The 24,884-nt window shown below is 35.0% G+C and overlaps 4 protein-coding genes across 4 annotated transcripts; 1 reads left to right on the top strand and 3 right to left on the bottom strand.

Annotated features, from left to right (window-relative positions):
• Positions 1 to 1,326: 1,326 nt before the first annotated feature.
• Positions 1,327 to 1,823, bottom strand: LOC125190285 (auxin-induced protein 15A-like). The gene has a single exon (XM_048087551.1). It carries the CDS (start codon positions 1,709 to 1,711, stop codon positions 1,445 to 1,447), a length of 267 nt encoding a protein of 88 aa, XP_047943508.1. The 5' UTR covers positions 1,712 to 1,823; the 3' UTR covers positions 1,327 to 1,444.
• Positions 1,824 to 10,686: 8,863 nt separating this feature from the next.
• LOC125188936 lies at positions 10,687 to 12,549 on the top strand. Its single transcript, XM_048086036.1, has 2 exons — positions 10,687 to 11,168; positions 11,831 to 12,549. The coding sequence occupies exons 1-2, from the start codon at positions 10,722 to 10,724 to the stop codon at positions 12,452 to 12,454; spliced, it is 1,071 nt and encodes a 356-aa protein (XP_047941993.1). The 5' UTR covers positions 10,687 to 10,721; the 3' UTR covers positions 12,455 to 12,549.
• Positions 12,550 to 12,708: 159 nt separating this feature from the next.
• LOC125188935 (DEK domain-containing chromatin-associated protein 1-like) lies at positions 12,709 to 18,167 on the bottom strand. Its single transcript, XM_048086035.1, has 11 exons — positions 17,538 to 18,167; positions 16,939 to 16,972; positions 16,486 to 16,565; positions 16,335 to 16,394; positions 15,309 to 15,419; positions 15,154 to 15,234; positions 14,959 to 15,039; positions 13,654 to 14,161; positions 13,373 to 13,470; positions 13,261 to 13,291; positions 12,709 to 13,167 (listed from the first exon to the last, which is right to left on the bottom strand). Exons 1-11 carry the CDS (start codon positions 17,961 to 17,963, stop codon positions 13,022 to 13,024), a joined length of 1,656 nt encoding a protein of 551 aa, XP_047941992.1. The 5' UTR covers positions 17,964 to 18,167; the 3' UTR covers positions 12,709 to 13,021.
• A 725-nt stretch (positions 18,168 to 18,892) lies between these two features.
• LOC125188331 (5-oxoprolinase 1) lies at positions 18,893 to 23,300 on the bottom strand. Its single transcript, XM_048085108.1, has 3 exons — positions 23,109 to 23,300; positions 22,968 to 23,025; positions 18,893 to 22,670 (listed from the first exon to the last, which is right to left on the bottom strand). The coding sequence occupies exon 3, from the start codon at positions 22,618 to 22,620 to the stop codon at positions 19,069 to 19,071; it is 3,552 nt and encodes a 1,183-aa protein (XP_047941065.1). The 5' UTR covers positions 22,621 to 22,670; positions 22,968 to 23,025; positions 23,109 to 23,300; the 3' UTR covers positions 18,893 to 19,068.
• Positions 23,301 to 24,884: the final 1,584 nt, after the last annotated feature.

Below are 24,884 nucleotides of genomic sequence, written 5' to 3'. Positions count from 1 at the left end.
ATGGTGCTACTTGGATCGACTTGCAACAATTTATGGGGCAATTTCCAGATTTTGACCTTGAGGACAAGGGGGATGGAATTGATATGAAGTGAGAGGGTGACAACCAGGGAAAGCCCTTGATCGTGTATCAAAGGAGGAAGAAGCGTGAGGATCGGGATTGAGTCTACATTCGTGGGCTGTGTAATTAGTGTAAATATTGTAAATAGTGTGTATCTTGTAAATAGAATAAAGGGCGGTTATGATGCGCCTGTTGGGGGGGAGGTCGGTTATTATTATTATTATTATTATTATTATTATTATTATTATTATTATTATTATTATTTCCCTATTAATAGTTTAGGGGATAGTTATTGAAGGGGATCAGTTTGTATGAAAGGAAAAGCCTGGGGGCTTGGGCGGCACTGCCGATTGAATAAAAGAAATTCTACATTTGTTTTCTCTTCAATTCTGTTGAGTTCTTAACAAAGAAAAAAGTATTTGTTTGAATGAGAAGGAAAGCTTTTTTTGATGGTTGCAATAACGGAGTGTGATGTGTATATATAGATGATCAAGAAATGATTTATTTTCATGTATTCTTAATTCTTATGATAGGTAAGTAGATAACATAATAAGTGGATATGAAATGGCCTGCAAATGTAAGTTGAGAAGCACAAGCACATGAGGAGTCACATGGAAATGTCTTTGAATCATCATCAAGATTTTATTGCAACAAGAATATGATGTATAACTATGTAGTCTACCAACACTGCAAGTAACAACGCGGGCTCTCGCATAACAAACTTTGATGCCTATTTTCACCTAAAATGCTCGATAATTTGATAATGAACGCGTTCTTATCTGTCAAAGTTGAAGGTTTTGAGATAATGATATGACCAAGAGAGAAGCTGATATGCAAAAGACAAATGCATGTGTTTTTATGGCCCTTACTATCTCATTTATTCCCCCAAACACTTTGAGTTAGACATTGATTACTTATAGAACCACTACTTCAGATGAGTAAATATATTTACTTAGAAAATTTGACTACTGTTACTAGCAATTCTCAAATATCTATCTGCAAGTTGAAGGAGTGAAAAGCATCACCAAATAAGACTCTATCTTTATTCATATTTTCTATAGATGGATCAAAAAAAGGATATGTAATTTTAAGCCTTGGTATAATGTCCGTAGCTACTTGAAATCTTTTTAGTCAAAGATTGATAGAGCTAGCTATAAATTTTGAGTACCATCACTAGAAATATGTTGAATCCATGGCTTTCATTATTGTTTTGAAACACATAACAGCATCCAAATTTATCAGAAGATTTTGGTTGTTTGAGAGAGCAATAAGAATTAAGGAAACCACAGTTTCTCAATAATATGTTTTGTGTACATTCTAATGTATTCTCAGAGGATACATTTTCTAATCTACAAAATTCTACTCCTAAAACACTATTGCTACAAATCATCTTGTGCTCAAACCAGAGATGAAATCTACAAATAAGTCCTCGCTGCAAGGGATAGTGAGGCCACCCATGGGGTGATTGAACCCAAATTCTTCCTCGGCTTGAAAGAGCAATTCTTGAAACGAAGGATGGTTCAAGTACGAAACTGGAACCACAAAGCGCTTCTTTTCATTATGACCAACATAGACGGCAACATGCCCTTTTGGAACTTCAGCCGACCTTCTTTCATTGGACAAAGACCGTCTTAGAATCTGACGAATGGCCATTTTCTGAACTTTTTTTCAAGTTAGGATGAGATGAAGAGAGTAGTTATGAAAGAAATTCAAAGTAAGAAAGGTATGGAATCTGTTCAAGGCTAGTTGATGGGTTGGAGTTGAGTAAAGTGTTGTATATATAGGTGGATGGGTTGGAGTTGAGTAAAGAAATTCAAAGAAATATTGCATCTCTTAGAAAATAGAGATTGGTTGGCAAAATAATGGATGTGTGGTGGATACGAGAGTTATCAAACACAAGCTAATGGATCATTATCACATGAATTTGTCTATAAACATAAATAGCAAGAAATCAAGATTTCCATTGTTCCCAACTACTCTGGCCAAGTAGACCTCATCTGCCCACATATACCAAACAAACACAGGCACTTGTGGTGTCACTTGGATTGTCTTTGAATCATCATAGAATTTGTGATGTAGAACTATGTACTCTACCAACCACAGAGGACTCACATGGATTGTCTTTGAATCATCATAAAAACTTTGATGTTGTTTTCACCTTAAAATGCTTAGAAGTAAAAAATGATACTAGTACTGATGGATATAAGGTTATATGGGAAGACAAAAGCATGTGCTAGTAAAAAATGATACTAGTACTCTCTCTCACTTCTTCTCCAGACAATTTGAGTTAATTAGACATTGATTGCTTATATTGTTGCATACATAACAATATTGTAGAGTACTAAATTTTATTCAGATCTTCATAAAATTCAATCTCATTGCAGGGGACTACCGGGCTGCCTATCTGATGATGAGAACCTAACTCTCTGCCTGCCAATTGCGATAATATATCTTGAAAATCATGATTGTTACTTGTTAGGTATGCTATTGACATCTCATATTCTAAATCTAAATGGTTTCTTGCCTAAGTGAATTTAAAATTTTCAAATTTACTTGATATTGACATTAGTCGTGAATGGATTGGATAAGGAAATCCATAATGAAGCCCATAGGAAATCCATAACTTGTTTTGCTATATGATAATGAAGCCCATAGCTTGGTAGTGTATTAGTTGTGCAGACTAAAGTTGCAAGATCATAAAAACTGATTAAAAATTAAATGTGAAACTTCGTTCAAATAAAAATGAGATTATTTCTTTTTTGTCTCTTTGGTTGTGTGTAGGTGAGGGAACTTAGGAGCAGTTTGCCGCAGATTGCTTGGAATCATTTAGACTATTTATGTGATTTTATATTTTCACTTAGATTTCATATATGTTTATCAAATGATTTTAAATTAAAATTATATGAAATATTTCATTAATATTTATTTAATACTCCATTCTTTCCAATTTAGTCTTGGCTGACATGGGTTGGGATTCTGATGGCTTTGTTGGGCCTGGATTTGACAAATGCTCAATAGGAGCTCATTTCATCATATGACCCAGCTCACACCCACTTCTTTCGCTAGTGCTGGGTCGGTCTAGCCGAGTTGACAACTCTAGTGGTGGTACTCTCCGGATTATTCGGTAGAGAATGATGAGGAGGTTTCTTTAAAATTTTCGATAAATATATTAGGTGTAACTTCCCCTAATTTGATTTTTTTCATAGTTAAGAGCATAGCTACGTACACAATTGAAGTTGTACATAAATGTAGTGCTGCAAGCAGCTGGAGGATAATAATGTTGTAGAATGAATGCATTTCCTCAACCAAGTTGGTTTATAGCTCAACCAAAAAAGATCTGTATTTGTAGTTCTCGCTTTAATTTCTTCTTTTATTAGAACACCTAACGCTTTGCATCAAAGTTATTAGTGCAAATTTGTGTAATGTATAGTTTTCATTTGGTACTTGTAAACTTAAATGCTTCAATAATGAATTGCTTATACTTCTAGTTTAATTCGATACTCCCGATTTTCATAATTTAACTAATAACGTGGCAAATAAATTCAAATACTAGCAAATTTGAAACTCTAGTTTTGTAAATAATAACTGTCATTCATTTCAGAAATATAAAATTATATTTTTTTAATTTATTGCAATTATTCCATGAAAATGTTTAAAATAAAAAATAATTCTCATGACAATCATATATAAAATGATAATAAAACGGCGTTTAGAGTGACTACCAGAACTAGAAGTCAACAAAAAATTGTAAATTAAAATGATCTTTTCTAAATGCCGTGATATTTTTCAAATATTCCATAAAATATATCGGTCTTGTAAATATAGAAAAGTTTTGTCCATAGTGAAACGTTTCATAAGTCGTATTAAAATTTCAATTTGATCAAAGTGCACTATTTGATAAACCTTTAAAAGTTAAATGCATTCAATCAAGCATTGTTTCTGTTTTATATTTTTCAACGTGTCCTTTTTGCAATATAGTGTAATTATTTTAATGTCTGAACTCTCTGAAGTTCTAACATATTTGTAATTTTGTATAGTATAATTATTTTAATGCACTATTGGGCAATAAACTTGAAAAAACTAGGATACTAAAATAATTAATATAGGTTATATTTCATGACATGAGTATAAACTAAAGGTGGGACTTTTACGAACTTGTATAATAAATTTGCATGATGTAACTTTGACTTTGGAGTATGGCATTGGAGTATGTGCCAAATTCTAATCATTGAAAGCAGTAAGGAGTAATCTCTTCGTCCAAGGAAACTGAACCATTTTTTTTCAGTAGCACGAAAATTAATACTATCTCCGTTCCATAGTAACGAAGGCGTTTCTTTTCGCCACGAAGATTAAGAAAATTGTGTTGGGTGAATTAAGTAAAAGAAAAATAAAATGGAAAATACAAAAGGTAGAGAGATGAAGAGATATTAAAGTAAGAGTGAGTAAAGTAGATGCGAAGAAATATGTTAACTTTTACTAAAAAAAGAAATGACTCTATTACTATGGAATATACCGAAATGCCAAAATGACTCTATTACTATTAGTACCGTAACATTTTTACATAATAAACCTTGTGTATTGAAATCTTTTTACTACTTACATTTTATATTATTTAGTTTCAATACAATCTTTTTATTTTTTACAGTTTTAAAATGAATCTAACGAGAAAATCAACAACCCTCTCGCCTATTCTTTCCCAACAAATTTAAATGTGATTGGGTTTGGACGCATCTGGGTAGTCGGAAAAATTCTGATCAGGGATGCTTTTTCTATTTTCTTATCTCTGTAGCAATATTATTTGTTTACAAGTTAAATTCTCTAAATCATTGTCCTACATCGGCTTGGTGATGATCGGCTTGGTGATGATCCTTTTCTATATAAGTGTGGATAACCCTCCCCCTTATGAGGTCTTTTAAGGGGTGAGTGGCCCATTTCTAATATGGTATCAGAGCGGGCTCAAGTCGATGATGGATTTCTCTTTATCTCTTATCAACCTCACGAGTGGAAGACCGATGTCCTTTCCGGCCCACATCGATGATGGTTCTCTAGCATTACCTTCCCACGTGATGGAAGACCGATGTCCTTTCCGGCCCACACGTGAGGAGGCGTGTTAAAATTCTAATATTTTGTCCCACATCGGCTTGGTGATGATCCTATCTCTTCTATATATAAGGATGGATAACCCTCCTCCTTATGAGGCCTTTTAAGGGGTGAGTGACTCATTTCTAATATGGTATTAGAGCAGGGCCCAAGTCGATGATGGTTTCTCTTTATCTCTTCTCTTGCCTACCCACGTGATGGAAGTCCGATGTGTCATTCCGGCCCACACGTGAGGGGGCGTGTTAAATTCTCCAAATCATTGTCCCACATCGGCTTGGTGATGATCCTAGCTTCTCTATATAAGTGTGGATAATCCTCCCCCCTTATGAGGCCTTTTAAGGAGTGAGTGGCTCATTTCTAATATTTACAACACCATAATAGTACCATATTCTTTTATATTGTATCACACATTATTGTTGAATATTATAGCTTATAAAATAACATATAATAATCTTTCAATATATATACGGAGTATCAATTATTTTATAATATTGTATTTTAATATTATTTCATGGATTGATATCATAATTATTGATTTTCATATTATAATATATTCTTATAGGGGAGTGATGAATTGCTAACTCATTATTTAATTGTTAACTACAACTAATTTAATGTCATATGATTTTAGAAAACGTGTGGTCTACAATTTGCCACGTGTAATTTTCATTTTTATTAATAAAATAAAAAAAGATAAAAAGAAAAACTTCAAATTAGGGTTTTGGATGAAAATGTTAAGAGCATCCGCGCAGTGGTGAAGAGGACGGTGCTCGTCCGTCCGTGCCGCTGACGGCAGCCCTACGCATGCACGCTTCGATTGGCCAACGGCATAGCATAACCGTTGGCAAATTCGTTTTTTTTTTTAAAATTCGAAATTTATTTAAAAAAATGTTTTTAAATAAAAAAAAATTATTTTCCCACTTCCCAAAAAATTATATCCGTTTTCTACCCACTTTTAATTTATTTTTCAATTTTTTTCCCCAAAATTCACATTTTCATCTATAAATACCCCCACTTCAACACAAAAAAATCACATTCTCATCTATTCTATCATCATCTACATTCTCTCATCTTTTTCCTCATACTCTCTCATCTAAATTCCCATGGCCTTATTGACGTTTTTCGTTGATCGTATTGACATTTAGGGATTAATGATCTAAGCCCTTAATTTGAATATCTAATTGTTATTATTTAGTTGTAGTTAACAATTAAGTTAGGAGTTAGCAATATAACACTTCCCCTTGTATATGTACTAATTAGTATACATTGTTGTATCATCAGTTCATCACTATATTTACGTCCCACAATAAGAGTCATATTTTGCCCTTCGACTGTCCCACAATAAAAGTCTTTTACTTTTATCATGAATGCTAAGTAGACCCCACATTCCAATAATTTACTACACTCACATTTTTTATAAAACTAATATGTATAAGTGAGACTCACATTCCACTAACTTAATCAACTTACTTTTTTTACATTATTAAAACTCGTGCACAAACCAAATAGGACTTCTATTGTGGGACAAATGAAGTATTTAATACTCTCCATCCTATCATAAGTGACTTGTATTACTTTTACATGATTAAAATTTAAATTATTGAATGAATTTTAAGAATTACTTTGAATTCAAATTAATTCACATCCTAATTATCAATTGAAGCTAAGATCAAATAAAATTAGTGTACTATTTAAATCTTCAATTATCTTGAGTTCAAATTAATTTAGATCTCAATTATTCAATTGAAACTTAAGATTAAATAAATTTCAAATCGATCCATGATCTACCGAATTGTAAGAACAATTGAAATTTCCAATTCAAACATTCAATTTCAACTACATATAGAATTAATATTAATTGAAAATACTAAGCTATTTAATTAAATCTAAAATGTATTTAAATGTCTGACTATACAACGAATATACAATTGAAAATTCAAAATTTTAGTTCATTAGATCCTTGTATAAGTGTATTTTGTTTCATTAAGTCTTTTACAATTTTTTTGTGTTGTTAGCATTTTTCACAATTTTCCTAATTAAATAATATTTGAATTAATATTGCAACTGAATTAATTTTTAAAAAAATAAAAAAATAACTATATCAGCAAAAGTTAATTAAATTGTAAAGTCTATTAAATAAAGATCCAATCAAATAAAAAATATAAATATAAAAACCTCTTAAATCAAAATGCAATACATAAAGACTTAATGAAACTTAAAATTGTTAAATGACTTAATTAAAGAAAATACGTTGGAGAAGGACCTAATGAACCAAAAGTTTGTTGAATGATCTAATGAAACAAAATGTACAAGTACAATGAGCTATTTTGACTATAATTCTTCAATATTCAATATATGGAGTAATTGAGCATTATAATATATATTTAATTAAATAATTTGATATTTCAAATTATCTAAAATTCAACTGAATAATTGGTTATTTAAATCTATCTTAGATATATTTAGAGATTTCAATTAATCTTAAATTCAACTAAATAAATAGTTGGACATTTCAATCCATCTTAAACTCAATTAAAATTTGAACGGATATTAGATTAAATTTCCTAATTAAGGATTTCAATTGAAGATTTTAGTTGATCTTCGTCCGAATTGAGATTTTAATTAATTTTTTACTCGACAAAAATTATACTTAATCAAATACTATTAACCAGTGATACTACAATATAATACTATAAATATTATTGTTGCTGTAAGTTATTATTGATTTGCAATTTCAAATCATTATGTTTTACATTTTTTTATCCGCAAATTATCTAAGTATTATTAACTTCAATTTAATTTAAATAAATGAAACTACATTATATACATATAATTTAACAATGATTATCATGGAAAATTCATAAAATAATTTTATAATTTCAATTGCAATTGATTTTTTTTATTATAGACTACATAAAAGTGTTGCAATTAATTTAGGATATCTAATGATCTAATTCACTTTCAAGGTTAGGGATCGTTTGATAAGAAAGATGAAATATAAGAAGATATGCAAAGTAAGATAAGAAATGCGAGCTTCGTGTCAAGATAAGCTAAAGTAGAGAGAAATCATGTGTTTAATTTCATTTTTAGTAATGAGTAATCTTGATTGAGACAAAAAAAAATGAGTCATTTTCAATATGACAAAACAAAAAGAAAAATGAATCATCTTCGGTGTGACAGATGGAGTATATATGCTATTTCCCGTTTTTATTTTATTTTCCGAGTGAAGCACCTAAAAGTTAGTGCCAACATATAACTAGTATAGTATTTCATGTGCCAACAATAATTAGACAATAAAATTTCCAAACTGTATATAGTATTAAAATTATTTGGGAACTAAAGAATATTTTTGAATGAAAGTTATTAAAGGTATTATATAGATATACTCTCTTCATCCATGAAAAGAATGAATTGTTTCCCTTTTAGTCTGTTTCTGAAATAGTACTATGAATTTTTTAATTTAGAAATTTTTTTCTTTCTAATGAGGTGAGATCCATTATATATCCACTAACAATACTTTAAAAATAATTATTTCTATTTCTCTCTTACTTTTTTCAATTATACATTAAAACTCGTGTCGAACCAAATGTTCATACACTTTGAGACAGAGGGAGTAGTATTTTTTTCTGATTTTAAAATGGTAGAAAATACATAAATGAAATAATCTAAAGCATGATACTTATCACAGAAGTAAAAATAGATTCATGTAAATAAACTTTGAATAACCAGAAGATAGTTGTATGAATGGACTAGTATAAAGCACATGAAAGTTGAAGAGTCTAAAACATACTCCTCCATAAAGGCATTGTAACCAATGTAATGGACCAGTTATGTATGTTAATCACTACCCTTTCAAAAAATACCAAAAATACACATGGGAGAGAGATCGGCCAAAACGGTATTCGGTTCGAGGTCAATTCTATGGGATTAAGACAATCTAGATTAAACAACTCCTTCCTACCCTATTAATTCTAACCGTAACTTTTCTTGTACTCCCTCCATCCCAAGAAAGATGACCCCTTTCTTGGATGGCACGGGATTTTATGCAACTTTATTTTGTGTGTTGAGAGGAAAGAGTAAAATAAGAGATAGAGAATAAAGTAGAGATAAAGATGTTTCCATTTTAAGTAATAAGTCATCTTAGTTGGGACAAACTAAAAAGGAAAGTGGATCATCTTCAATGAGACGGAGGGAGTACTATTTGAAAGCTATATTTACATTCCTTTAGCCACAGCGTATCTATGAAGTGACGCCTAACCAACAGATTGCTAGTTGACTTATAAATTCATATATGTATGTTAATCGGGCCGGCCAATCGGATTTTGGGCTAACCCTATTCGGGTTGCGGGTCAATCGGGTGTGGGCTAGTCGGGTTGTGATTTCTTTCGGGTTATAAAAGTTCAACCCTAACCCTAAAAACTCAGGTTTTGGGCTAGTGGGTTAATCGGGTTGCTTCCCATAAGATTAACGTGCGATCAATTCAATAAATAATAATGAAAATTAGTTATATTCATGAAATGTAAATATTTAATTATGATAAATTTGAGATATTTCGTGAAATTTTAATGCATGTTTTAGAAATTTAAATAATTTTTTAGTGAATTTGAAGTTTTTAATTTATTTACCAATTATTATATTAATAAAAATTCAATATATAATTTGTATATTTAATATAAAATTGAAAGTTACTACCTCCGTCCACCAAAATTTGTCTCATTTTTCCATTTCCGTCCGTCCCCCAAAATTTGTCCCATTTCACTTTTACCATTTTTAATAGTGGACCTCATATTCCACTAACTCATTCCTACTCGCATTTTATTATAAAACTAATACTCCTTTCGTCCCCGATTAAGAGTTACACTTGCATTTTTGCACTCGTTTTGTAAAAATGATAATAAATAGTTAAAGTAGAAAAATGGTAAATTAAGAGAGAGAATAATGTAAAGAAGACTCTTCTCTACCTTATTCTCTCTCTTACTTTACCATTTTTCCACTTTAACTATTTATTATCATTTTTACAAAACGAATGCAGAAATGCAAGTGTGACTCTTAATCGGGGACGGAGGGAGTATATAAAAGTAGGGCCCACAATCCACTAACTTTTTCAACTCACTTTCCATTACATTTCTTAAAATCCATGCCGAGTCAAAGTGGGACAAATTTTGGTGGACGGAGGTAGTATTTTTTTAGTTATCTACATTATAAAATTAATCAATAAAGTGTCGAATTAGTACTAAAAATTAGAATAATAAAAATTTTATCGGATTTTCGAGTCTGGCCCTAACAGGTTACGTGTTAGTCGGGTGCGGGCTAATCGGATTTTAGTTTTGTCGTGCTATAAATTTTCAACCCTAACCCTATAAATTTGACGGGCTATTCGGGCCAGTCCATGGGTTGCAGGCTAGACTGACAACACTGAATTCACATGCGGAGTAATATTCATTAAAATTGTAAACATAAAAACTCGATATGATTTAATAACATAAAAAATCAATCTAGTAGTTACTATATATAAGGCTATTGCCACTCAATTCATATTTCATCCATACTAGAAAAAACAAAAATGGCAAATCCGGTGGTTAATGGCGGCAAAGTGCGCGTGGAAGCAATTCAAACAGTGGTTCCAACAAAGGCAACAGATCCACGCCAATCGCGCAGAATCACCGTTTCACAGAATGTGGGATCCACGGCGCTGCTGCAGCGCCGCTTCCACCTGCTCCTCTGCTACAACAAGGCCTCTTCCGGCGACTCCGGATGGCTCCTTGCCGGCCAGATTAAGGAGTCTCTCGGAAGAGCCCTGAAGGACTACCCCTTGCTCGCCGGCAGGCTGCGCTGGTGCGACGCTGATTTGGAGATCGTGTGCAATGATTCCGGCACTCGAATGGTTGAGACCAAGGCGGAGATGGCATTGGCTGCTTTTGTTGAGAAGAGAGAAGACGAGACGGAGCTCGTTTTCTGGGAGGATGTTTTTCACCATACCCCTCAGTTTTCTCCGCTCTTTTATATTCAGGTAACTTTTTAGTTACGATCTCGTCTCGCGTTATTTGAGTCATATTTTATTATGGGATAGTTTAGTTTCATGCTACTTAAGTCATTAAAAATGAACAGAGTTGGTCAATTCAATATTGCAGTTAAGACCTAATTATGATGATTAGTATTAAATCACTTCAATTAACGCTAGTAATTTTCTAACCATAATCATTATTTACATTGCAAGTTTTTAATATATTCTATGCAATAATTAAAGAATATAGATGGTAGTAATATTTTTATGAAATGATAGACGGTAGGAGTAGTAAATGATATCGTAGCATTTAATGTGTATTAATACTATGCCATGAATATGAGTAGCTGTTTCTGTCCATAATAAAGTTCTATATTGTTGATGCCGATTTAGGAAGTGAAGAACGTCATTTCATTTTTCACCAATTTCTCTATTTTGTGCATAAGTGTACTTTTACATTTTAAATGCATAAATATGCCATGCGCTATTTAAATTATTAAAATTTAATCACTAGGAGTATTAAATTATTATCTTGATACAAATTCACACTACACATCCACTACTTCATGTTATACAAATCAATCTACAATTTATACTAGTTGAACTAAAACTAAGCATATATACCTCCCACAACAGAAAAAATAACTCTAGAATTGTGTAAATCTAAGGTAACAAACTTCACATGTGGGGGATACTCAATTGGGATAAGCTGCAGCATCCTCCTTGGTGATCCTTTTACCCTAACAACCATCATCAAGAAATGGGCCTCTCTCCACAACACCATGTTTCCATCAAATGAAATTCCCCAAATCCCCATGTTCTACCTCCCCAATCATGGCCCACCACCCTCATTTACATCTCTACTAACTGGATCCAACACAACCAAAGATCCAGCTGAGAGTCTCATCTTCAACATCCCAACAAACATTCTCAATTCAGACAACAACACCCACAAGCATCTTGCTGCCTTGTGCGTTGAAGAGGCCGAGCGCGAGACTGGCCAGAAACTGGCTCCAAACTTGTCCCTGCTTGTTCAGTTGCCCCCTGAGGATGATACGGTTGAAGTTTGCTCGAGAGAAGGGCTCTTAGAGTGTTCAAAACTAGATCATGGTGCAAAAGGAGTGAGTTTTACAAGAGCATGGGATGAACTCGAATTGGACAACATATGTTTTAATGAAGGAAACAAGCCCATTTATGCCTCGTGTTGGATCAACTCAGTGGTTGATGAAGGTTGTGTGATTATTGCGCCATCAACTGATCAAGGACTTCAAATTGTGGTCACATTCACTTAGAAATGTGGTCACAAAGTGCATTATTAAAATTATTTCTGTCATTCTATTTATATGTATCCTTGATCAATTTATAATAAAATGTTGTTATGGGGCTATTCTGTTGTGCTGTAAGGTAACCATTTCTAGAGAACGCATGTTTAATTTGTTAGAAATATGACAAAAACCCAATGGTTGGTGTGATTCAATAAAAGTAAATAGACAGCAAAATTCAATGGTGGTAATAAGAGATGACATACAATCTTCAACCACTGGCCTAACATGAATTGCAAATTTATACAAATCACTTACTTTCAAATATCTGTATATAGTTTATCTGAAACGTCTCAAACTAATTCTACAAATTTAAATACAAATAATGTGATCATCAAAAAATACACAAGAAACGCTACCTATATAAGCCAAAAAAAAGAGTAAAAGGTTATGATTTCAGCATTAGCATTTAGCTCCTAAGTTATAATTTAAGCTGCTGCTATGCGCAAGGTCCAACGATCAATGGTAGATAAATAGATGATCAAACTACATTAACTTGTACCGAAGAAAATCTCCGGTGGTAGCTATTGATGCTCATCATTCATCGTCTCCATCTTTTCCTGCTTCATCCTCAGAGCCAGCCTCCCCTTCCTCTTCATCATCAGACATGTTTTCTATTACTTCAGTAATGATTTCTTTCACCTCTGTTTTCCTATGCATCAGATCTACTCCAAAGTGCTCCCCTGGTTGTTACCAACATAAGTAACGATTAACTGACGAAAAAGGGAGTGGAAAAAAATTGTGGTAACAAATGTCCAAATAGGGATGAGACATACCAAGTTGTCGTAGAATGTCAGATAATGTTGCCTGCATTTTAGAAAACATTGAAAACAGTAAATAACAACCAAACATTAGCAATGGGTATATTATGACTATGGTTGTACTTACTGTATTAAAATCAACTTCCTTCAGTATATTCGCCACCACAGAATGCATCTCTTCTCTGCTAGGCTGTTTTTCAGCTGCTTTTGTACCTTTCCCTTTCCCTGCCATAATGGAAATACTCAACATTAAGTAAAGGAGAAAGAAATGTAAAGAAGAAACAAAGATTTACATCAAACATAGCATTACAATTAAATGTGTGTAACAACATACTTATAGGGAACATTAGGAAGATTTTCCATATGAAGCATGACTAAAAACTCAAGTTCATTATTGAAAAATAATACCTTGTTCCTTTTCTAATGACTTGCTTGGCTTTTTCTTGCTTGCGGATGCATTCTTGGTCGGTACTTCATTGTCCTCCTCGCTTTCCTCATCATCCTTTTTCTTCTTGCTTGAAGGTGTCTTAGCTTTACGGTTTGATTCAGCTGCAGGTTCTTTCTTTGATGCTGAACTGGAAGGTTTTTTGGTAGGTTTACCAGTTTTCGACGGTGTTACATGGCTTCCTTTACCAACAGACTTAGACTTCAACTCAGTCTTCTCAGTATCTTTCTTTGCACTTTTCTTAGAGGAACTTTTCTCGACAACCATATACTTCTCAGGTTCATCTTCATCATCATCCGTTCCTTCTTCTGAGTGATGCTCTTCTTGTCCACTTTCTGCTCCACCAACTATGCTGTCATCATCATGATCATCTTCAATTTGTGACGATTTACTTTTGTCATCATCACGGTCTTGCTCTTCTTCTACAGAAGGCTTTGACTTCTTCCCAGATTTAGAATCCAATTTTTGTTTCTACATGTCAGATAAGAGCAATGATTTACAGCAAATTGAGGTATATACAGAAAGATACAGAGCAGTCAACTAATACAAATTATTACTAGCATGCCAAGCGAATGGCTCAAACATCAAATCTTTGGGTATGACAATTTCTCAACCCCACAGAAAATAACATGAAGCAATTCACCATAAAGAAAAGCAACAAGGTAAACATAAAACTATAGGCATCTAAAACTTGTACTCCCTTTTACTAGAAAAATGGCATGGCATGAAGTTCAACAAATTGCTGTTAAATAACTCCATTTCATAGAGGAATGCACAGATACAGATACAGAATGCCAAAAAGAGAGCCATTGTACAGCTGCAGCTATAAAACAGTATGCTTACTGAACTTGGATTCTGATACAGTTAGGTGGCTATAGAATAACGCAACAAAAATTGGCAAGGTATTATGAGCAACTAGTATTAGAGGATCCACTAACTTCAGATGGTTTCACATATATATTCTAAAGTTTCAGGCATATTAAAGATAAGTAATGAAAGATCAAAATAATTAGGATCTTTCATGATTAGGTATGAAAACGGAATCATTTCAAATTTCATATGCCTCTCCATAGCCCAAAAAATCAACATATTGATATTGCCATTGAGAAATTTGAACCTAGCACTGCCTTAGTATATTTTAACAAGACTGCCTTGAATGACACTAAGCCTGAAACGAATTATGCTGAGTTCAAATGTTCAATCTTTAGTTTTGAATTTCATATTTATGGATCAAGATAGCTCTGCTGAGTAGAGAGAGAAAGCCCCACCTTTTTTGATTGTCCAGCAGTTGCATTAGAAGAACTGGGACTTTTGTTCGTTGATCCCCTACTCTTCCGCTTCTTACCCTTCTGAAGATGTGTTGTCAAGTAAAAAAATCAGTTAATGGCTAAAATGGTTAATTATATGGATAAAACTAGTGTAACATTTATGCAACATACAACACAGAACTACGACAGATTTACCTTCTCCTTGTCAGCAAGCAAGCTATCTGTTGTAGCATGTGGAGATTCCAAGAAGTCCACCAACATTGTTGTAAGTTCCTCCTAAAATAACAGTGTGTTCAGTAAGACAAGGATGTTGCACAAATTCCATAACCAGATAATGTAAGATATATTACCTTCTTTGTAGTGGTTTTGTTCACAGTGATGTTAAGAACATCACATAAATCAAGCAACTTTCCTCTAACACATTTGTCCAATTTCTCCTTGACTTTTGTCCTCTGCTTTTCCTGATTAAAACAATGGTAAAATTAATTACTCTTGTCAAGGGGCAAAAGCACTTTAAAAACTACAGAATAGTTGCTGATTAGAATTAGAGCAGAACATAAAAAATTGGAAAAGCTGCCACAGTAGCACAACAACCAATAGTCACCCCCATCATCCAATGTTCGGAACAAATGCTCCAGTTAGGGTAGGAAAAATGCTTTAATTAGACCTTATATTTTGTCATTTCAGTTGTAAGTGGTGAAATATGAAAAACAGAAAGCAGCCTCCAAAATAAAGTGCAGCACATAAAAGACACTGTTATTGTTCTCGAGCTATATCCCCTATAATATTACTCTGTACAAAAAAACGAATTCTTCATAAACCCCTCAAAATCTATAAGATGTGAAATTCCAATATACTATGTCCCAAAGTGTTGCTTGGGAACAAGCTCTAGAATATCGAGTAAGCTACTAGTATGTCATGTAGTATTCAAGTCACCAAATGCATTTGAACCGCAAACAAGTCCTCATATACAATGAATGAGGTTGATCAGATTAACATAACATATTATTCTCAAGAGTTCCTCTTCTTACTAGAATAGCAAGCTTCCAGGAACCAAATAGTGAACAATATTAGAATTATTGTTGCATGTAGATACCTTAGAAGTGTCTTTTATCTTGTACACAAATGCTCTACAGTTCAGTAGAATAGAATGGGTATTCACAAGAATAGTCAACAAACAGTTGGAAGCAATTAAGAGAAAGAAATTATAAGTCCTTAGTGTGCGCACTCCAAACTAATCAGCTTGTATTAAACTTTTCTTTTGTAGGCTTTGATCAAAAGTAAAAAATACTTCAGCTGGATAAAAGAAATATTTCAAACATAACCATGAGTGTTGGCAGACAGAACTCAAAAAGAAAAGATGAAAACAAGGTTACCTCATTCTCAACCCATACAAAACCAGAAAAGAGGCCTATATTTTTCTTAAGGGTGTGAACCTGAACATTACATAGAAAAAGAAGCATTAGGATAAAAGATTGATAAAAAATGCTAAGAATCAAACAAAAAAAATCCTCATTTGAAAGAGACCTTAGATTTCTTGCCAAAAAGAACAGTGTGGAGAAGCTGTAGGGTCTCATCAGTTTTCCTCTTAGACAACTTGAATGCAACTGAAATGACATGAAAGAGGCTCATTTTCTCAGAACATGAATCTCAGCAGTAATGTATCAAGAGACACCAGCAATGCAAAGGTCAAGAAGGATAAATGTATTCAAGTTAACTATGAGCCAGTAATAAATTTAAACTATAGTATAAATCCAGTGTAACACGTATTAGCAGTAATTGATAGAAAATCCCAATCCTCCTAGAATTATATAGTAGTCAGCACCAATAAACACATCACCAACGAATTAAAGCAGCTGCTGAAACAGAACCATATGTTTTGAAAGAAAAATTTAAGAAACAAACAGACATCCTATCCAACTTTATTGTGTGATTCTCCAAACAAAAATTGAGTTCAAGTACCAAATATAATTATCATACCATTTGGGATGTCCTTAAGCTGTGTGCCTTTACCCTGTCACCATAATAAACAGGCATTGGTCAGAGTTTAAATAAAACCCAATATGCAATGCACCACAATTGATCATTTGTGTTGCATCAAATTATAACCAGGAACATACTTAAGAAGTCCACACTTTTATTAAAAACAACAACGAGAGATTAAAACCATGAAATGACAGCACAAGTTTCTTCTTTCATACAAGGAAGCCAATCCAAAAACATGATTATTAGCCCAAATAGCAACACCATATGTTTTCAGAACATAAACATATACTATGTCCATACCAATAAAGCAAAGAATAAATAGAGCATATATATACTACTTGTGTTTCAATCTCACTTTGCCCATATTACACATAGCAAAGTGGCATTCATACCAACAAGGAAACAAAATTCTTGATTTACACAATATTCAATCTTCAACCCCATGCCAATAAAATCAGATGTACTCAGATCAAACCCATGGAAATATCCTCTTCAGATTACGCCAATATAAATGAAAAGCTATAAACCGTACATTCTGCAACTCCATATTTAAAAATAAAAAATAAAAAATAAAAACAAAATAGTGGTGGTACCTTTTCAATTGACAGAGTCTTGCTAGCCGAGGCCCTCGGACTCTCCCCCACGATGAATCTCTCCACCGTTTTCCTCTCCCTCGTTGGCCTCTCACTCCTCGGCGATTCCAACTCCATAGCCTCGCCTTTTTTATCCTTTCTCGATCTCTTCTTCAAATTCTCATTCTTTTTCTCACTCTCTTCCTCCTCCAATTTCTCTCCCTCGTCACTTTCAGCTTCGCCCTTCCCCTCCCCCTCTGCTTCTTCCTCATCCATCCCTCCCTCGCTCTCTTCCTCTACTTTCGCCTCATCTCCTCCTCCTTTCTCTTCATCCCCTTCGTCAGCGTCGTCCACCTTCAGGCCTTCATCTTCAACATCATTAGGTTTCGCGTCTTTCTCTTGGTTCTCGCACCCACCGACATCGACTTGTTCCTTTTGTGCAGCCATGGAAGCCCTCCTCAAGGTTTCACACTGAAATTGAGAGCAGATGAAATTTAGAGGAAAGAGAAGTGGCAGTTTGGCGCGCAGATGTTGGGGATTTTAATAGGAGTAGCAAAATTGGGGAAAAGGCGGGTGTATTTGGCGCCGAATTTATGAAATTGTAGCTCAAATTTTTTATCTGCCGCCATCTCTAAACCCTTCTTAGGGTTGTTGGCTAGTTATGCTAATATACAGCTGGAAGGATTATAAATTCACGTAAGATATCACCTATTTATGCTATATTATTATTACATTTGCAAAATAACTTGGATTATTTTATAGTAAATGAAGTTATAAAATTGTTTTTTTCTTTTTTACTATACTTTTTATCTCATTTTTTTTAAACAGAAAATGAGGAGACAAAGGTAACAGTTCCGGAACCGCCGATTATGGTCACAGAAAATCTCGAACAAGAAACAAACCTTGAGCGTTTTCGCGGTTGCGGTTCGAAAACTACAGGTACTAGTTTTGGTTCTAAACCAGCGACAATATATTCATATACTATGGGGACTTATCGTACACTTGTCAATGGGAGGACAAGGAAGATAACACGGACCCTTACCGGTTTTTGGAATCCGAATCCGAATCCAAATTGAGACTTTTAGTTGTATTTTTTGGTAGATTTTTGTGTGTTTTGTCAGTTATATTTCTATTCATAAAATAATTGAATTATAAATTGAATAAGAAATAATTAGAGATATGCTGTAATAAAAATAGTAAGGAAATAGCCGAAAAACAAGTGAATTTGATCAAATTGCTGTTCCTGCCTTGTGATGCACGGAGGTGGCTATAGAACAACGCAACCTGAATTCAAACAACTCCATAATTGTCTCACACAATTAAAATAACAAGTAAAGAAATGGAGTATTGGTAAAGCTACCTGGGTCATAGCAATATTGATGCAAAGCATTCAACTTTATTCGAATAGAAAACATTCCATAGCTAAGATACATGACGTACATTATTATTCCAAAGTTTTATACCGAGCACTTGGTGTAACAAATTATACAAAAGAAAAATAAAAATAGCAAAGGCCACATTTCCGAACACCATACCTTGCATGGTAATTCCCTCAGTTTGAACCACCCCAACCCCCACCTCCTGGAGTTAAAATCTGAAGAATTTCCCCAGCCTGCACCTCCACTGTGTTCTTCCCTCCAAGGTATACCTTGCATTTGTCTTTTGTAACGAGGTAGTTGGCTCCCCGAGCCCCATCTTTCCCCCCCTTGAGTCCCCTCGGGGCATGCACTCGTCTCTCAGAAAGAATGCTCACTACAACAGGCCGTCTGAATTCTATCTCCCTAACAATCCCATCGCCTCCTCTATGTATCCCGGCACCTCCACTGTTCTCCCTCAACCCGAACCTGTGCAGCAGAACCGGATATCTCTGCTCAAAAATCTCAGGATCAGTCATACGAGTGTTAGTCATGTGGCATTGAACACCACTAGTACCGTCCCAGCCAGGCCCAGCGCCACATCCACCCCCGATTGTCTCGTAGTAGCCAAAGGTGTCGTCCCCAAAGGTGAGATTGTTCATGCAACCCTGCGAGCAAGCACAAGCCTGGAAAGCTGTTAGAACAACGTCCGTTATTCTTTGAGATGTTAGAACATTACCACCAACCACTGCAGCCTTATCACTCGGGGAAAGAAAAGAACCGGGAGGGATGTATATTTTTACTGGGGCCAAGCACCCCTGATTAAGAGGGATGTCGACATCCACCAAACAGCGTAGACAGTAAATCACAGCAGCAGCTGTAACCGCCTCCGGGGCATTCCAGTTCCCGTATACCTCTGGGCTTGTCCCTGAGAAATCGAAAAATGCTTCTCCTCTCTTTTGATCAATAGTGAGTTTCAAATGTATAACAGAGCCATCATCCATGGAATCTTCCTCTTCGATGATCAAAGAATCTCCTTCGACTTTAGCCGAGTCAGAGACTTTAGCGGCAACAGACTTGAGCATCTCTCTAACCGCGCCTTCTGCATTAACTTGGACATGGTTCATGTAAGACTGCACAGTTTCCAAACCATATTGCTCGATAAGCTCCTTTATAAGTGAAATTCCTCTTTGGTTTGCAGCAATTTGTGCATGGAGATCGGATAAGTTATCCTGAAGCCTGCGAGTCCCGGGTATTTTATGACCCGATTGTTCAGTAGATGGAAATAGGAGAAGCTGGCTGATCCCTTCTTCACCCCAATATTTCATCTGCCATTTTACTGTGCTCGACATAGCTCCCAAATGCACAGGAACATGCGGAGCATTTGCAACTAGCCCTGCATCAGGACCAAAAAGAGCACATGAGAAATCCAGTCTTTCTTTAATATTGGTCGATATTGAAGTCCTCTGTAAGGTGCGCCCCATCTGTTCAGCAATTCCCATGAATCTGTGGTTGAATATCGAGAGTTGCACAACGTCTGCCACTTCTTTGGATACCTCCACAACTTTGTGAATCGATTCAATCTCGATTTTGATGTTCCCGTATTTTGTAATAACAGCCTTACAACTAGGTTCTACTATTACAGTACTATTGCCATTCATAATTATGGCAGGACCAGATATGACACAACCACATGCCAAATCTTCCAGCTTGAATAACGGTGTGTTGTGCCAACCGTTTCCAAAATAAACTTTGTATTGAGCTACACTTTTTGCGGTTCCTGAACCAGGCGGTAGAGCTTGAGGCTTAAGTATGTTAGTGACTCCAATACCACGAACTCTCACATCACATATCATGATATTCCTGTTCTCAAGTTTAAATCCATACTCTTGCTGAAATAATCTTGTAAATTCAAAAGCATAATCTCCTTTAGATCCACCATCATCTATAGGTCTCCTTACCATAATTGCAGTGTCTGTTCCCTCATATCTCAGGTTTAAATATGTTTCAGTTCTAATATTCTCCTCTTGAAAACCTTGTAATTGGAGCTTCCGCTTGACCCGATTTAATAGAGCTGCTTCTCGATTTGAGGCCTCCAACACAGATTCCGGTCCATAAACAGCAGAATACGGTCCCTGTTCTTCCTCCACAACATCTGCCATTCCCATCCCATATGCACTTAAAATCCCGCAGAATCTATGAATAAGTACCTCTTTCATACCCAATGATCTAGCAATAGCACAGGCATGTTGGGGTCCAGCCCCTCCGAAGCAAGCAAGAGCATGGTTTTTTGTCTCATGACCCTTCATCTCAGTCAATTGTCGAATAGGACGGCACATTGTTTCGTTGGCAACGTTAATAAATCCCTGCGCAATTTCCTCAACCGTCATATCCTTTGCTGCTGGATCCTGATTCCTTCTGTAGATATTGATTTGCTTTGCAAGTTTTTCAAATTCAGTTTTAGTTGCATTGACATCTAAAGGCCGATCCTCGCTGGGGCCAAAGATAGATGGGAAATAATCCGGAATGACATATCCCAGGATGAGATTTGCATCAGTAACAGCCAATTCCCCTCCCTTGCGGTAACAAACAGGTCCTGGATGGGCAGCAACTGATTCTGGACCAACCTTGAAAGCTCCAAATTGGAACTTCAGCTTCGACCCACCTCCAGCAGCAACAGTGTTGATCTCAAGCTGAGGTGCTTGAATTATTGCCCCAGAGATTTGGGTTTCTATCACATGTTCATAGCTACCAGCATAACGGCTCACATCAGTAGATGTGCCACCCATGTCAAACCCAATAAGAGGCTTGTTCGTCTCAATCCCAAAAAGTGTCTGGGAGTACCCAACTACTCCTCCCGCTGGGCCTGATAAAACAGCCTTGTGGCCTGAAAACCTACTCTCCGGTGCCAATCCACCATCTGACTGCATAAAGAGAACATTCAATTCACCTGTTCCTTCATCAAACTTAGATATAAATCCTCTCAAATATTCTTTAATAACGGGAGTCAGGTACGCGTCCACACACGCTGTGAAACCTCGAGGAACAGCTCGAACCATGGGCGTCAAAGCCGATGACAAAGACACTTGTTTGAATCCCATGCTCATTGCCAACTTCGCAAATGATGTTTCATGATTAGGATAAGTGTAAGAATGCATCAATACTACGGCCAAGCAGCTGATTCCTTTATTCAGTAGACCTTTAAGCAAAGGTCTTAAAGCCTCCTCGTTAAGTGGCTTCACAACCCTTACAAGCTGCCCAGAAACACCTTGAACTATTGAATCAGAAGAATCTGATACATTCGCCTCATCAATAACAAGCTCGACTCTCTCATCAATTTCCACAATCTCCTCATAAAGATTTGATGGCTTTGACACAGTTAGGTCAAAGATATTTGGTCGAGCCTGGTTACCAATCCGCAGCAGATCCCTGAAGCCTCGAGTCACACACAGAGCAATTCTTTCGCCTTTTCTCTCTAAAAGAGCATTTGTTGCCACAGTTGTTCCCATCCTCACCCATTCAATTTTGTTAGTGGGAACTTTAGAACTTCTGGGAATCTTTTCTCCAGTGAATTCTTCCAAAATCCTCCTAATTCCTTCTACCGGGGCATCATCGTAATTAGCAGGATCAACAGACAGCAATTTCATCACTCGGCCTTCAGACCTACCCGGAAATTCAGCATAGACATCAGTAAACGTGCCCCCTCTATCAATGCAAAACCTGAGCTTTCCCCCTTCAACACTCCCCATTTGTAGTCAAGTTAACACAGGATATCTGGATATCTTGAGATATATGAACCCTGTCAAACATTCTGTGAAGTAAGAACTAACAAAGGTATGGCGTATGATCACATAAAACTGAGAACTAACTTCATTACAAATTACACTAAATATCAGTCGACTTTCACTGGGCCTGTGATACAATATGCCAACATCACACAGTTCTGATTTTCTCGTTATTATCAAAAATCAACCACACAAACTACAATTCTTCAACACCCATATATAATGTTGCTGAACACAAAAATTCCTAAATCACAAAAATTAGCAAATTACAAACTAGAGTAGATATCCAATTCCAGATTCTAGCACCATACCTCTGTTTTATTCTAATCGACAATTCAAAAGCTTCAAATCATTCATCAGTTTTATGACCTGCAAATATAACCCCAAACCAGGTTAATATAAGTAGTTGGTCCAATTCGCAAAGGCTTGGATGAATAAAAGATCGATCAAACCTCTATTTGTTGCGCCTATGCTCTCCTACTTGTTTCAACTCTATGTAAATTACCAAATCCCCAACCTATTTTTGAAGAGATATTAATAGGGATTCATAAGTATAAAACTGAGATGAGAAAGCTGGTTGAGGCGGCGGCGCTGTAAATTAGAGTAGAGAGTAGAGAGAGATGAGAATAGTGGAAAATTGGAAATGAGACTTGGAGATTAGATAGCTTAGGTGGAGCTGACACACGATTACTCATTACCCAATCAGGTTGGATTTCACATTTTTTTTTTTTACAAATTTTTTAGAATTGGTTTTACTATTATTATTTTTAAATACTACTCCTATTGGCAAATACTACTATTATCCATAATAAAGGAAACATCTTGGTTAATTTGAAACGATATGCTTGAACTAAGCATTGGTGTTGTGTAGTTGTTATCTATGAAATAAATATTGATTGAAACTATTAATTTTTGTTATTTAATATAATATTAAGCTGAATTGAAGAAGTACAGAAAAATAATATTAATCGTGATGGAAAAATAAGAGCTATTCTATTTAGCCTTCGTTCGGTTGTTATAATTGCTTGTGATTGAATATTATGAAGTCGACTAAAAATTTTGTACATGAGTATTTTTGTTGAAATTTTCTAGTCATTTTGATTGATTGTTTTCAAATTAATAAACGAAAATTATATTAGTCTTACATTAGACGCATATTTATTTCAGAATAAATCATGTTATATTGTCTATTTATGATTAAAGCTATTAAATATTGATTAAAACTAAGACGTTATATCTTATTGATTAAATATTAGACACTATCAAATATTGATTATGACTAATAATTTTTGTTATTTAATAAATTTATTGATATTTAAAAATTAAAATTTAGAATTTAATTTTGTAAAATTAAATCTAATATTGAAATAAAAAAGAAACAAAGTTGTGATCTAAAGCTTATAAGTCTTGCATGAAGATGGGTTTTCCACCTACGCTTATTACACTATACTAATAAAAATATACTGTACGTAACTAAAACTAAAGTATCCGTCTTTAATAAATCAGGCCCAGTCTGATCTTTTTTATTCATCAAGGCCAATTTATTTATATTCTTGTCTATGTTTTAAAATCTTAAATATCCTTCAATTCACACTTGAGCATTTTGGCTTTTACAAGGAACTGAGGAAGCACAATCAATAGTTAAACACATGTCTACTGAAACACAAACATTATATAGAAACTTGATACACTACTTGTGTCGTAAGATCCATGACATTATTTGAGCAGTACTTAGCCAACTGCAGGACTCAAAACACCTCACTCATAACACACACACACTACAGAAAACAAATCGAAAGCCATAGAAATACTTGCGCGCGCACACGCACACATACATGATGAGAGAATGTTTTCAATGGAGTGGCTAGCCCAGGCAGATGCAGTACTTTCCCTTAGGGCCGGTTGCGCAGGTGGCACTAGCATACTTTGCCTTCAACACTTTCTTACAGGCAGCGATGCATTCCGGCAGTGTGCAAGGATTCAGATCTATGCCTATTGCACACTCCACTATTCTTGGAGCCAACACTACAAAAAACACCATTACCATCATTGCTACAACAATCACATTACAATTTTTGTAAGCCATCAGAGTTAATTAACTTGCTAGGCTCTATTAATTTTGGGCAGATGAGATTATGTATGTTTTCTTGTACAAAAATCGATGTATATATATAGGTAGAAGGTCGTGATGAGTCATGCAAAATCTGGTGCAACTTTCATTATTCCTC

Source organism: Salvia hispanica, chromosome 5, assembly GCF_023119035.1.
Source record: "Salvia hispanica cultivar TCC Black 2014 chromosome 5, UniMelb_Shisp_WGS_1.0, whole genome shotgun sequence".
Taxonomy (NCBI): Eukaryota; Viridiplantae; Streptophyta; class Magnoliopsida; order Lamiales; family Lamiaceae; genus Salvia; species Salvia hispanica.
This window is presented reverse-complemented; position numbering and strand designations above follow the sequence as displayed.

Coding starts and splice junctions, on each gene's coding strand:
- LOC125190285 (XM_048087551.1), bottom strand. CDS start 1,711: ATGGCCATTCGTCAGATTCTAAGACGGTCTTTGTCCAATGAAAGAAGG.
- LOC125188936 (XM_048086036.1), top strand. CDS start 10,722: ATGGCAAATCCGGTGGTTAATGGCGGCAAAGTGCGCGTGGAAGCAATT. Junction 11,169..11,830: donor CTCCGCTCTTTTATATTCAG/GTAACTTTTTAG, acceptor TGTAAATCTAAG/GTAACAAACTTCACATGTGG.
- LOC125188935 (XM_048086035.1), bottom strand. CDS start 17,963: ATGGCTGCACAAAAGGAACAAGTCGATGTCGGTGGGTGCGAGAACCAA. Junction 15,235..15,308: donor ACAAAACCACTACAAAGAAG/GTAATATATCTT, acceptor CTGTTATTTTAG/GAGGAACTTACAACAATGTT. Junction 13,292..13,372: donor AGGAAGTTGATTTTAATACA/GTAAGTACAACC, acceptor TCTAAAATGCAG/GCAACATTATCTGACATTCT.
- LOC125188331 (XM_048085108.1), bottom strand. CDS start 22,620: ATGGGGAGTGTTGAAGGGGGAAAGCTCAGGTTTTGCATTGATAGAGGG.